The 13,363-nt window shown below is 45.7% G+C and overlaps 1 protein-coding gene across 1 annotated transcript in view; it reads right to left on the bottom strand.

Moving 5' to 3' along the window:
- MUC16 (mucin 16, cell surface associated) overlaps positions 1-13,363 on the bottom strand; it is a 138,395-nt gene that overhangs the window by 10,370 nt on the left and 114,662 nt on the right. The window contains 10 exon segments of the mRNA XM_017880037.1: positions 337-404; positions 732-892; positions 2,852-3,000; positions 4,746-4,813; positions 5,167-5,297; positions 7,476-7,648; positions 7,782-7,849; positions 7,940-8,061; positions 8,846-8,896; positions 11,238-11,273. Of these exon segments, the coding sequence (XP_017735526.1) occupies positions 337-404; positions 732-892; positions 2,852-3,000; positions 4,746-4,813; positions 5,167-5,297; positions 7,476-7,648; positions 7,782-7,849; positions 7,940-8,061; positions 8,846-8,896; positions 11,238-11,273 (1,027 nt within the window).

The raw sequence follows: 13,363 nt of genomic DNA, 5'->3' as shown, positions 1-13,363 counted from the left end.
GGCTGCTGGAATCTAAGTAATCTGGTTTTAGTCCCCTCCTTCCCCCATCTTCCATGGGTCCTGATTTCAGTAGCCGATGTCTTAATGTAGTCGATTCTACACTCTAGAGTCCATGGCCTCAGCACCTTTACTCAGGTACCTTTATGTCTGCTGAGATTTACACCAGTGCTTTTGAGTGTTGAAGCCAGTTGGGTTCCAGCTTTAGGAAAAGCTGGTTTTAGTTAACACCTCTCTTATTTCTAGGGTTCTCTTCCATCAAAGCTATGGTTTGGGAACACTTCTATTTAAAGGACAGCAGAAGTTCCTAGAGTCATTAGGTCCTGAGTTAGAACTCACCTGAATGTTGAAACTTGACAGTCAGAAAAATAGCTCTTGATGTTGCTATTTCGGAAGAGTTGGTTGAGCTGAAAGACAGGGCGATGTTTCTTAGGTCAGAATCCTGGTCCCGGTAGCATCAGAGAATTTGTAGCCACTGAGCACACTTCTCCATCTATTTTGTTTCTTGTCATGACAACCACTTGCCCAGGTATGTATATCAAAGGACATGCTCTTCTAGGGTATGACTTAGCTGTGTGACCTTGGGTCAGCTACTGAACCTCTCTGTGCTTGCGTCTTAAATGGGAATAAGAACCTGTCTTTGTGGATTGTTATAAAAGGTCACCCTGTGGCTACCCAGAATGCATAAGTCGATTTCTGCATGCAATAGAGTGGACACACCACCCCCTTCTCACCGCGTCCTCAATATTCCTTTTGTTCCTCTGGTAATTGGTGGTGCTTGGCTGGGACATGTCCTGGGAATATGGTAGGTTGGTGATGGTGAAATTCAGGTAGAAGTGCTGGGTGCTGGAACTGCTTGTTGGTTTTGTTGGTTGATAAACTGGTGGCTCCATTTCTAGAATTTAAAAAAAAGGATGTAAAAATTCACTCTCAAGGCAGAGTTTTAAGAAAGAGATTATTCCAGCTAGCTTAACTTATTTCTGGCATTGGGAGCTGAGCTAGGTTTTATTCTTTTTTTTTTTTCTGGAGGCGAGGTCGTTTGTTTTGTTTTGTTTTTTTGAGACAGTTTAACTCTCTTTGCCCAGGCTGGAGTGCAATGGTATGATTTTGGCTCACCGCAACCTCCATCTCCTGGGTTCAAGCCATTCTCCTGCCTCAGCCTCCTGAGTAGCTGGGATTACAGGCATGCACCACCACGCCTGGCTAATTTTTTTTTTTTTTTTTTTTTTTTTTTTTTTTTTTTTTTTTTTTTTGTATTTTTAGTAGAGACATGGTTTCTCCATGTTGGTCAGGCTGGTCTCGAACTCCCGACCTCAGGGGATCCACCCGCATTGGCCTCCCAAAGTGCTGGGATTACAGGTGTGAGCCACCGTGCCTGGCTGAGCTAGGATTTTAAAGGTGGGATAGAGGGTTTTAGGTGACAGCTCTATATTGGATGGAGGATCTTCCTCCATCCATCTGTCCAACTTGCATCCATCCACCCATCTACCTGTCCAACTCTCTTTCTACCAAGCATTGTAAGGATTCCCTTCAATGTGGGGGGAAAAAGACTGGGTTTCTCTGGGGGTGTAGTCAGCAGGCGTAGGTGCTGAGCAACCCAGAGTCTTCTAACTAATGATCTTTGTTCATAAAGGGTCTTCCTGACTCTGCTCTTCTCTCCCTCCACCCTCCATTCTGCACACAGCGCCCAGAGGATAAGCAGAATTCATTTCACTTTCTTTCTAAAGCAGAACTCATGAGTGTGTTATGTTCCTCCCCAAGCCTTTCCAGTACCCAATAATGTCCCTGCCCACATCTTTGGCTTCAACTGTCACCTCTCCAATATCAAAGTGGGTGCTCCAGCTACATCAATCTTCCTCAACTTCCCCCAAAATGCCATATTCCTTTTTTTTTTTTTTGAGATGCAGTTTCGCTCTTGTTGCCTGGAGTGCAAAGGCGCGATCTCGGCTCACTGCAACCTCTGCCTCCTGGGTTCAAGCGATTCTCCTGTCTCAGCCTCCCAAGTAGCTGGGATTTCAGGCACACACCACCATGTCTGGCTAATTTTTGTATTTTTAGTAGAGATGGAGTTTCATCATACTGGTCAGGCTGGTCTCGAACTCCTGACCTCGGGTGATCCACCTGCCTTGGCCTCTGAAAGTGCTAGGATTACAGGTGTGAGCCACCATGCCCGGGCAAATGCCATATTCTTTCTATCTTCTAGGTTATAGATGCATGGAGCACAATTCTTCATCTATTTACCCTGGCTAGGTCCCATTCTCTGTCAGATCTCAGCTTCTTCACCCCTTCCTACACAAAACTTTCCAAGACAAGGTTGTGTGTTCCTCCTTGAGGCTCCCACAGGCTTCTGAAATTCCCTTATCATAGCAATGATCACACTTTATCATCAGTATGTGTTTACTTCCATTGTTTATTGAATGAATGAATGACTTATTCATTGATTGATTCATTCATTTAATTAACCATTTTAATTGATCAGTTAAATCAATACTCAATTAATCAATTAGTCAATGAAATCAATTAATCAATTACATAATCAATTATTTAATAAATCACTTATTCATTAATTAAATGAATGAATCAATAAATTGATTCAAAATAAATGATTCATTGATTCATTCATTCAACACAATTTTTTTATATGTAAAAATAGCTATTCTTTTAGGTGCAATGGCTGAGTGTTCTGCTCTTGCCTCGTTGGATAATCTCCTGCCAGAGATCATCTCCATGGGTCTCCAGAAAGCCTCCCTTTCTCTCTCTAGAGCCTCCACCAATTCCGCTGGTACCGAGAAGCCCCATCTTTCCTCACAACCCCATCTCTTTCAGTTATGAAACCAGCCACCCCAGCTTGTACCTGTCACATGGATGTCCACCAGCTGGTAGGTGGAGCCCAGCCAATGGGATGAGGCATTCAGGGTCTTATCTAGAAATACTTGCTCCACCAGGCTGGGGTCCAAATCGGAGGAGAACAATGCCTTGACAGTGACCAACATGCAGTCCATCCTAGGGACAGAGACCACAGGAATTCAGCCAGTACTCAGCATCAGCAGGGTCATGGGTTGCTGTCTTTAAAGAGCCAAAGATCTAGAGGCAAGGTGGTGGTGGGGTGCCTAGCTGCCCACACCCCCAGTCTAGACAAGGGTCCTGATCAAAATGGGAGGCCTTCGGCTGGATGCAGTGGCTCACGCGTATAATCCCAGCACTTTGGGAGGCCGAGGCGGGCAAATCACCTGAGGTCAGGAGTTTGAGACCAGCCTGACCAACATGGCAAAACCCCGTCTCTAATAAAAATACAAAACTTCACTGGGAGTGGTGGCACCTGCCTGTAGTCCCTGCTACATGGAGGAGCTGAGGCAGGAGAATTGCTTGAACCCAGGAGGCAGTTGCAGTGAGCCGAGTTCGCACCACTGCACTCCAGCCTGAGCAACAGAGCAAGACTCCATCTCAAAAAAAAAAAAAAAAAAAAAAAGGAAGACTTCCAGGAATTACATCTGGAAGCAATAACAGAAACAATAATCGACATGTTTTATAGATCAAGACCCCTAAGAAGTGACTTATGCATTCTTCATCATCACTCTGGTGGAAGGTATTGTGAAAATTATCCCAATTTCTCCCACTTTTCCCCTCTTGATTTCAACTTTTTATTTTTGTTTTATTTTTTTGGGATAGGGTCTCACTCTGTTACCCAGGCTGGAGTGCAGCCTCCTAGGGTCAGGTGATCCTCCCACCTCAGCTTCCCAAGTGGCTGGGACTAAAGGTGTGTGCCATCATGCCTGGCTAATTTTTGTATTTTTTTGTAGAGACTAGGTCTCCCAGGCTGGTCTTGAACTTCTGGGCTCAAGAGATCCGCCTGCCCTGGCCTCCCAAAGTGCTAGAATTACAGGCATGAGCCACTGTGCCCAGCCTACTTTTGATTTTATTTGTTTGTAATGTTTGTGGGTGCATAGTAGTTGTTCTTATATTTATGGGGTACATAAGATGTTTTGATACAAGCATGTAATACATAATAATCATCAGAGTAAATGGGGTATCCATCCCCTCAAGCATATATCCTTTGTGTTACAAACAATCCAAGCATACACCTTAGTTATATATTTAAAATGTTTAAAATGTACAATCAAATTATTTTGACTATAGTCACCCTGTTGTGCTAGCAAATACTAGGTCTTATTCATTCTTTCTAGTTTTTTGTTCCCATTAACCATCTCCATATTCCCAACTGAATACAAAATCCTTGAAGTTTAGAAATATGCAAAGTCAGCACTGTGTCCTGTAATCCTCCTCTTCCCAAGTATAGATATCTTCATTCCTTTCTCCAGTCATCAGAGACCTGGGTTCAAATCCCAACTTTGACAGTTCTTGGGAAGCTCACTTTTCTGACCCTCAATTTTCCCATCTGCACAACAGGGATGATCTTTGCACTCAACTCATAGAGACTGTTGTCAGAATTAAATGAGAGGAGCCTGGTTGATGTTAAATATTATTATCGGGCTAATATTTTGAGTTCTACATCAAAACATTATCTTTTCCCAAGTGTCCAGAAAAAAAAGAAGAAGGTGGATGTGGGGAGTTGGTGGCTCCATGAGGTTAGTCCTCACTCCCTACCTTGAGGATTTATGGGAGGAGATGGTAGGATTAGCTAACAGGGATATAGGAGAGAATGGGTACCCCATTGGGGATGTCTAGTTCAAGGGTGCTCAGAGGCACAGCCACAAGCTTGGCCACTGCTTGTGACCTTCAGAACTTACGTCAAGTTGGTGACCAGGCAGTAGCGGAACATGTCGTGTAGTTGGCTGCCTTTGTAGAGTGTGGTGACCTAGAAGGATAGGTAGGAAGAGTGGGTGAGATGGAGATCTCTTGGGGGTGGAGGGGCCGCTGATGCCAGGGGAAAAAAACACAGTACTTGGAGCAAAGGGGACCAGAGTTCAAATCCGAACTCTGCTCCTAAAGCACTGTGTGACCCTAGGTACACCACGCCCCTTTCTGAGCCTCAGTTTGCCCATCTGGGAAATGGGAACGGTAGTCAAGAAAGCACTTTTGGAAACAGAGAGAACCCAGAATACGTAGTGAAGTGAAGCATTTGAAATGATCACTTAATAGACAAATCAGGCAGAAGAGGCAGAGAAGCACACAGGGCAGGGAAGACGGGAGGGGTGAGAGATGCCCTACCTTGTCCTGGATGTCCCTCAGCAGGGTGATGTACTCTGAGGACGTGGGGTCTGGATTACTGAAGTTCCAGTTGACAATATGGAAATTGATCTGGTACTTGCCCCAGACTGATAAATTCTGGGGTGCATAGCCTGGAGCCACAGAGAAGAAGAAAAGACAACATATAGTGGGGAAATGCTGACCACAAAATGCAGAGCCAGAATGGCCCAAGGGTCCCCTGCCTACCGTCAGAATCAGTCAATTGCAGGTCCACACGCTGGGCATTGCAGGAGCTCTTAGACGGAAAGTTGTCCCAAAGAGAGGGAAAACTGGACTTTTACACAGATTCTCCTGAGCTGAGCTTTCCTGCATGTGCTATGCAGTTCCCGCTTCTAGGAATGCATCCTTTTCATTTCCTGCAAAACGCTTGAAGCTCACCCTTCAAGAGCCCAGTGAGAGGGAGCTCCAGCACAGTAGGGGCCCATGTCTGTCTTATTCATTACTGTGTCCCGGCACAGGGCCGGGTACATAACACCCTCCTCCAGGAAGCCCTCCTTGATTTACTCCTCCTTTCAGCTCCCTTAGTATCCTGTTAATAACAGCAGTGGGGTCTTTATTGTACCCTTAATTTGTTGTTCACTTAAGTATGAGTTTTTCAGAGACAGAAAAATGTGTCTTCCATCTCCAGACCCAGCACAAGGCTTAGGGCAGAACAGCCACCCATATATGTTTGCTGAATGAATGAATGTGAGTTATAGCTGAGACTCTACTCTTTCATTTGCTCACTCATGCAATGATTCTTTCCATACTACGATGTGCTGATATACTGAGAACCGAGGGTACGGTGGCACTCGTAAAAGACTGTAATTTTGTTGAGCTCACAAGGTAAGGGGGAATCAGAAAATTTAATAAGTAATTACAGTAAAGTGTGATAAATGTCAGCCTTGTGCCCACCTGGGAACTTTGGGACCATGTACAACAGGATTTCTCACCCTTGAAATCATTGGCTTCTGGGGCTGGATCATTCCCTGGGGTGGGCGTCTCCTGTGCACTGGAAAATGGGCTACTGAACCACTAGATGCCAGTTGCACCCTCCTTCTCTGTCTGAGTTGTGATACCCAAAAATGTTTCCGTATATTGCCTAGAGTCTCCCGGTTGTGGGGGGCGGGGCGGAAGTGCAGAAGTGTCCCCTGGTAATAACCGCTGACACAGAGGATCCTCATATAGAAGCCCCTGCTATCCTGTCCCAAAGGATGCCATGGCTCAGCCACTTGGGTTCTGAACTGAAATTCATTATGGATGAAACTGGGAAGGGGGGCGGGAATTATGCTAAGTGAAATAAACCAGACAGGGAAAGACAAATACTGCATGACCTCACTTATACGTGGGATCCGAAGAAGTCAAACTTATAGAAGCAGAGAGTGGCATGGTGGTTATCAGGGGCTGGGGCATGGGGGTGGTAATAGAGAAAATGGGGAGATGTTGGTCACAGAATACAAACTTTTAGTTATAAGATGAGTAAGTTCTGGAGATTGAGTATAAAGCTTGGTGATTATAGTTAATAATACTGTATTGTAAACCTGAAATTTTCTGTGAGAATAGATTTTAAGTGTTCTCTCTCTCTCTCTTTCACACAGACTCACCAAAATGCACAGTAACTATGTGACATAATAGCAGTGTTAACTAATTTGATCATGCTAATCATTTCATAAGCTACACATATATTAAATCACCACATTATACATCTTAAATACATATAATTGTATTTGATAGTTATACCGCAACCAAGCTGGAAACAAAAGTGAAGGAGAAAGAGGCAATTTATGACATTAATTTGGTCAAAGAATTTCATGCTATTTACTCAAAATAATAGGAAAGATTCTCCCCTTGGTGGTTTGGGGAAGGGTGGCCCCCAGCCGGGCCTTGGGCTGTTTTTTTTTAAGAGAGGAGAGGGAATACAGCAGGGACAAATAATAGTCATGGTAGGCTAGGCACGGTGACTCATGCCCGTAATCCCAGCACTTTGGGAGGCCAAGGCAGGTGGATCACCTGAAGTCAGGGGTTTGAGACCAGTCTGGGCAACATGGTGAAACCCTGTCTCTACTAAAAATACAAAAATTAGTTGGGCATGGTGGCATGCACCTGTAATCCCAGCTACTTGGGAGGCTGAGGCAGGAGAATTGCTTGAACGTGGGAGGCAGAGGTTGCAGAGCCGAGATTGCACCATTGTACCCCAGCCTGGGTGACAGAGTGAGACTCCATCTCAAAAACAAAACAACCCACCACCCCCCCCAAAGTCACTGTAAATCCAAGTTCAGCCTGACACTCACCGTTGATGAAGAGGCTATCCCTGTCCAGGACATAGAAGCCCAGTTGGGTGACACCATGGGTCAGCTGACTCAGCTCCCAGTAAAGCTGCTGTATGTCCAGCCCAGGGCCCATAGGGTCAGTGTGGTAGGTGCAGGTGGTGTCCACGCCAGTGGCTGCTCCATTCTTCTCAGGCCTGGGGAGAGAGGCATTTGAGGACTCTAGAGAGGTCCTGAGACCTCTGCAGGTAGAGAGCAGAGGAGGGAGGAGCAGGGGAGGGCTGAGAAAGGGGTGGTCATTACTGGCCAATGGCCAGGAAGTGGTCTCACCTGAGGGAGATCAGTCGGCAACCCAAGTAGAAGGGGCCCAGGCTGCTCTTCTGGAACAAGGGTCTGAGCTGGAGAGGAAGGAGGAAGAGGGTAAGCTGAGGAACAGAGGTTAGGGGTAGGATTTATCCCACTGGGAGCTGCTGGGACCAGGGTCTCACCAGGTGCTTCAGGACCCTCTCGGTGGAGTTGAATGCAGCTGAGCCATTGCCCATGTCTGGTGAATACTGGAGATTGGAGATGGTGAAGTTGAGTGTGAGGGTCTTCAGGTGGTACCCCACGGCTGCAGGAGGTGGGGAGGAGAGATGTCTGCAACTGAGGGCTGGTCTGAGACTAGATCAGACTGCACTCATTATTAACCAGTGTGGCCATCCAAGTCAGAAGCTATGTATCTTCTCCCCTCCAAGTAACACCAATTCCCTTTGCTGCATATTCATCACATATATCCTCTAACTCCTCCCCTATCCCAGTTAAGGTCTTATTTTCTCTTATCCTGATCAGCACCCTGGCAGACTCACTGGATGCCCTATCTAAAGGATATTCTCTATACTGAACACGAGAAGAATCTTTCTGAAATGACGATCTCACTACGGCTGCCCCTGCTCTAGTACCATCCACAGCTCCCTATGGCCTTCAGTATGAAGTTCAAATTTCTTGACTTGGCATTCAAGGTCCTTCCCAATCTGGCTCTTGCTGACCTTTCAGTCTCACTTGTCCATCCACTCTGGGTTGAGCTTTATGTTTCATGCAAACCAAATTCCTCTCACTTCTCCCTATACTCTATGCTGTTTCTGGCCACCGAGGCTTTGTTCATGGACTCCCCTCTTTCAGTTATACTACTTATGCCCTATTTGCCTGAATCACTCTTACTCATCCTTAAAGACTCAGTTCAGGTGAAACTTTCTCCAGAAAGCCCTCCTCCTTCCCAATTATGCCAGGTGTCTCACCCCAAAACATCTGACATTATGATGGTCTATTTATTTCATAAAATTGGGGGCTCCACGAGGGCAGGTGTCTGATTGAACTGCCAGTCTAATCTTTGAGGAGGAAAAATGGACCCCAGATACCTGTTGTGGCTTCTGACAGAGGAGGCAGGAATATGGTGGCTGGCTTGGGAGCTGTGGAAGGAACAGTCCATCAGAGAGGAACAAAGCCCATCACCTAGTGGGAGAAGCTCCCCTGGGCTTCATCAGTAGTCCAAGCCAGGACAACCATTCACAGGTGGGCCATAAATGAGACTGAGGGAAAGAGTGACTGTGTGAGTGGAGGAGTGAACAAGACTGTGAGTGAAATTAACCCAAGAGAGTGGGGGTGGGGGTGAACAAGAGAAAGGTTAAACAAAGAAGATAGGTGGATGGGTAGGCAGGAAAATGGAAGGGATCAATGAATGGGCAGAAGGTGCAATGTACAACTGGAGGGTCAAAAGAGAAGGCAAGATAGATAAGAACGAGGAAGAGAAGTTGGAGAGATGAAAGAAGGAAGGAAAGGAAGAACAAACAGGTTAATTGGGCAGGAGGATGGGTAGACATATGAATGGATAGATGGATGGATGGATGAATAAGTGAATGGGTAGATGGATGAAGTAATTGAAGGACAGAAGGAAGGAAGGACAATTGGGTGAGTGAGGAGAAGGGTGGGTGCAGAGATGGCTGGGTGGATAGACGGATGGATGAAAGGACGGAAAGAAGGAAACAGGTGAATGAATACGAGGATGGATGGATGGTTAGAAGGATAGAGAGAAGGACAAACAGGTGAATGGGGAGAAGGATGAATGGATGGAAGATGGATGGATGGTTGGATAAAAGGACAGGTGGAAGGAAGGACAAGGAGGTGAATGGGCAAGAGGATGAGTGGGTGGATGGGCAGATGGATGGATGGATGGATGGGTGGATGGATGGATGGGTGGATGGATGGATGGATAAAGGGACAGATGGAAGGAGAGACAAGCAGATGAATAGGCAGGAGGATGGATGGAGAGATGGATGGATGGTTGGAAGGACAGAAAGAAGGACAAACAGGTGAATGGGGAGACGGATAGATGGATGGATGATGGATGGATGGATGGATGGGTGGATGGATGGATGGATAAAAGGACAGATGGAAGGAGAGACAAGCAGATGAATAGGCAGGAGGATGGATGGAGAGATGGATGGATGGTTGGAAGGACAGAAAGAAGGACAAACAGGTGAATGGGGAGACGGATAGATGGATGGATGATGGATGGATGGATGGATGGGTGGATGGATGGATGGATAAAAGGACAGATGGAAGGAGAGACAAGCAGATGAATAGGCAGGAGGATGGATGGAGAGATGGATGGATGGTTGGAAGGACAGAAAGAAGGACAAACAGGTGAATGGGGAGACGGATAGATGGATGGATGATGGATGGATGGACGGATGGGTGGATGGATGGATGGATAAAAGGACAGATGGAAGGAAGGAAAATTGAGTGGGGAGGAGAATGGGTGGAGAGATGGCTGGCTGGATAGATGGATGGATGGAAAGACAGAAAGAAGGAAACAGGTGAATAAGAGGAGGATGAATGGAAAGATGGATAGGTGGTTGGAAGGACAGAAAGAAGGACAAATAGGTGACTAGGGAGAAGGGTGGATGGATGGTGGATGGAAGCAGAGAAGGATAAAATAACAGATAGAAGGAAGGACAAGCAGGTGAATGGGCAGGAAGATGGGTGGATGGGTGGATGGAAGGACAGAAGGAAGGAAGGGCTAGCAAGTGAATGGACAGGATGGGTGGGTGGTGGATGAGTGGAAGGATGGATGGATGGATAGATAGATGTATAGAAGGACAGAAGAAAGGAGGGACAAGCAGGTGAATGGGCAGGACGATGGGTGATGGATGAATAGATGGATAAAAGGACAGATGGAAGAAGGATGAGGAGGTAAATGGTCAGGAAAATGGGGTGGATGGATGGATGGGTGAATGGATGGATGGATGGAAGGAAGGATGGTGTCTGAGAGATGACTGGAAGGATAGAAAAATGGATGGCTGGAAAGATAGATGAGTGGATCACTGGATGAGGCAATGGGCAAATTGAGCCAAATTCACTTGAGTAGCCAGCAGAGTTTGCAGCTTGACCATGAAGCCCCTGCTGGGGCACTTGGAGGAGATTTTGTTATCAAGAGGTATGGACTAACAAGGTCATCATCTGACCTCAACCTCTATCCCCGTAGGATGCTTCTTCAAGTCCCTGTAGGATGCTTGTTCAAACTTCTTCTTCCAACCCAGAGGGGCGTGGAAAATTCACAAAGCTAAGACTATGGCTGCAGGTCTAAAAACAGGCCAAGGACTCAGCATTCTTCCTCCCACTGAGACGTTGCCCCTCACCACCTCAGGGGACCAGCCCGAACTTGGGGCAAGCTTCCTTTATGAATGAGGAGAAAAGCTTGAACCAAGACCCATGGAGATTGAAATGGGCACTGGACTCAAAGACACGTACTTGTAGGAGGCTCATCTGGACCAGGTTCGTTGTAACCTAGAAACAAAGAGGTCACACATAAGAGGAGATGGTGGAACCGTCCCAGATACTCCATGCCTTTGTCCATATGGGGCCCCTGCCTGAATGCCTTTCCCTTTGTGTATCTAGAGATGATGGATACATTTATGTATCATCTAATATTTGACTTAAATGTGTTCACCACTAGAAAGAATTTCCTGATATTTCAATCAGCACTGACCCTTCCCTACTCATGTCTCTAGCATGCCTCCAGTGAGAGGCTGTCATTACCTTTGTGTTCACAAGTCTATCCTCCTGTCCATCCACGCCCCCCGCCTCCCCTTCCAGGCCTCCTCCAATCTATTCCTCCACCCAGTGAATGTTTATTAAGGGTTTACTATGTGCAAGCCTCCCTTTACATTTGGGGAATAAAGGGTAGAAAAAAACAGTCTCTGCCCCTCTGGAGATTACATTAGGACAGGATGCACATGTAACCTATCTCTGTCCCTGGGGCCAGGCACAAGGCCTGGTTAATAGTAGCTGCTCGGTAAAGCTAAATGAAGGAACAAAGTGAAGCATAGAAGCTGTGCAGTTTACAAGGGGGAACAGCTCCCAGGAACAGCCAAGTTGAAGGGACTGTGTGTCAACTCAGATCATCAAGACCCAACCTGCACCTGTGTGTTTATCACAGCACTATTCACGATAGCAAAGATGTGGAATTAACCTATGTGTCCATCAACAGATGAATCGATACAGAAAATGTGGTATATATGCACAATAGAACACTATTCAGCCATAAAGAGAAATAAAACCATGATGGTGAGGTTGCAGAGAAAAAGGAGTTCTTTTACACTGTTGGTGGGGGTGTAAATTAGTTCATCCACTGTGGAAAGCAGCAGGGCGATTCCTCAGAGAGCTAAAAACAGAACTACCATTCAACCCAGCAATCCCATCACTGGGTATATGCCCAAAGGAATATACATTTTTCTGTCATAAAGACACATGTTCATTGCAGTACTATCCACAATAGCAAAGACGTGGAATCTACTTAAATGCCCATCAATGATGGACTGGATAAAGCAAATGTGGTGCATATACACCATGGAATACTATGCAGCTATAAAAAAGAATGAGATCCTTTCCTTTGCAGGAACATAGATGGAGCTGGAGATCATTATCCTTAGCAAACTAATGCAGGAACAGAAAATCACTTATAAGTGGGAGCTAAATGATGAGAACACATGGACACATAGAGGGGAACAATACATACTGGGGCCTACCTGAGGGTGGAGGGTGGGAGGAGGGAGAGGATCAGAAAAAATAACTAATGGGTACTAGGCTTAATACTTGGGTGATGAAATAATCTGTACAACAAACCCCTGTGACACGAGTTTAACTATATAGAAAACCTGCACCTGTATGCCTGAACTTAAAAGTTAGAAAAAAAGAATGAATCCATGTCTTTTGCAGCTACATGGATGAAACTGAAGTTACCTTAAGTGAAACAAGTCAGACACAGACAATATCACATGTTCTCACTCATAAGTGGGAGCTAAACAATGTGTGGACAAGAACTCAGAGAGGGGAATGACAGATAAAGGAGGCTTGGAAGGGTGAGGGGGTAGGAGAGGGGTGGGTGATGAGAAACGACTTAATGGATACAATGTATGTTATTGGAGTGGCGGATACTCTGAAAGCCCTGACTTCACTACTATGCAATCTATACATGTAACAAAATTGCACTTGTACCCCATAAATGTACACAGACAATGAGGATGATGATGATGATAGTAATTATAATAATAAAGAACATCAAGACCCAGACTAGCCAATAACTTAGCATGGGCATGAGCAAGTCCCTTCTCCGCTCTGTGCCTCAGTTTCCCTCTTTGCTAAAATAAGAGTAATGAAAGTCCAGGATGTCTCCCTACATCCCGGTTCCTACCTAAAGGTACCTCATATAAGTGATATGGGGTGCCCACCTCAAGGGGTCATGATGATGAGCACTGTGCTTGGGTTGGTGGTGGAGGTGATGAAAGGGGAGCTATTTTGTCAATTCTCCATGGTCATGCTTTGCCTCTCAGAACCCCATTTAGGGGATGCCTTCTTTTTTTTTTTTTTTTTTTTTT

This window comes from Rhinopithecus bieti, unplaced genomic scaffold (assembly GCF_001698545.2).
Source record: "Rhinopithecus bieti isolate Rb0 unplaced genomic scaffold, ASM169854v2 scaffold_10589, whole genome shotgun sequence".
In the NCBI taxonomy this organism is placed as follows: Eukaryota; Metazoa; Chordata; class Mammalia; order Primates; family Cercopithecidae; genus Rhinopithecus; species Rhinopithecus bieti.
Note: the sequence above shows the minus strand (reverse complement) of the source record. Positions and strands in the feature narration are given on the sequence as shown.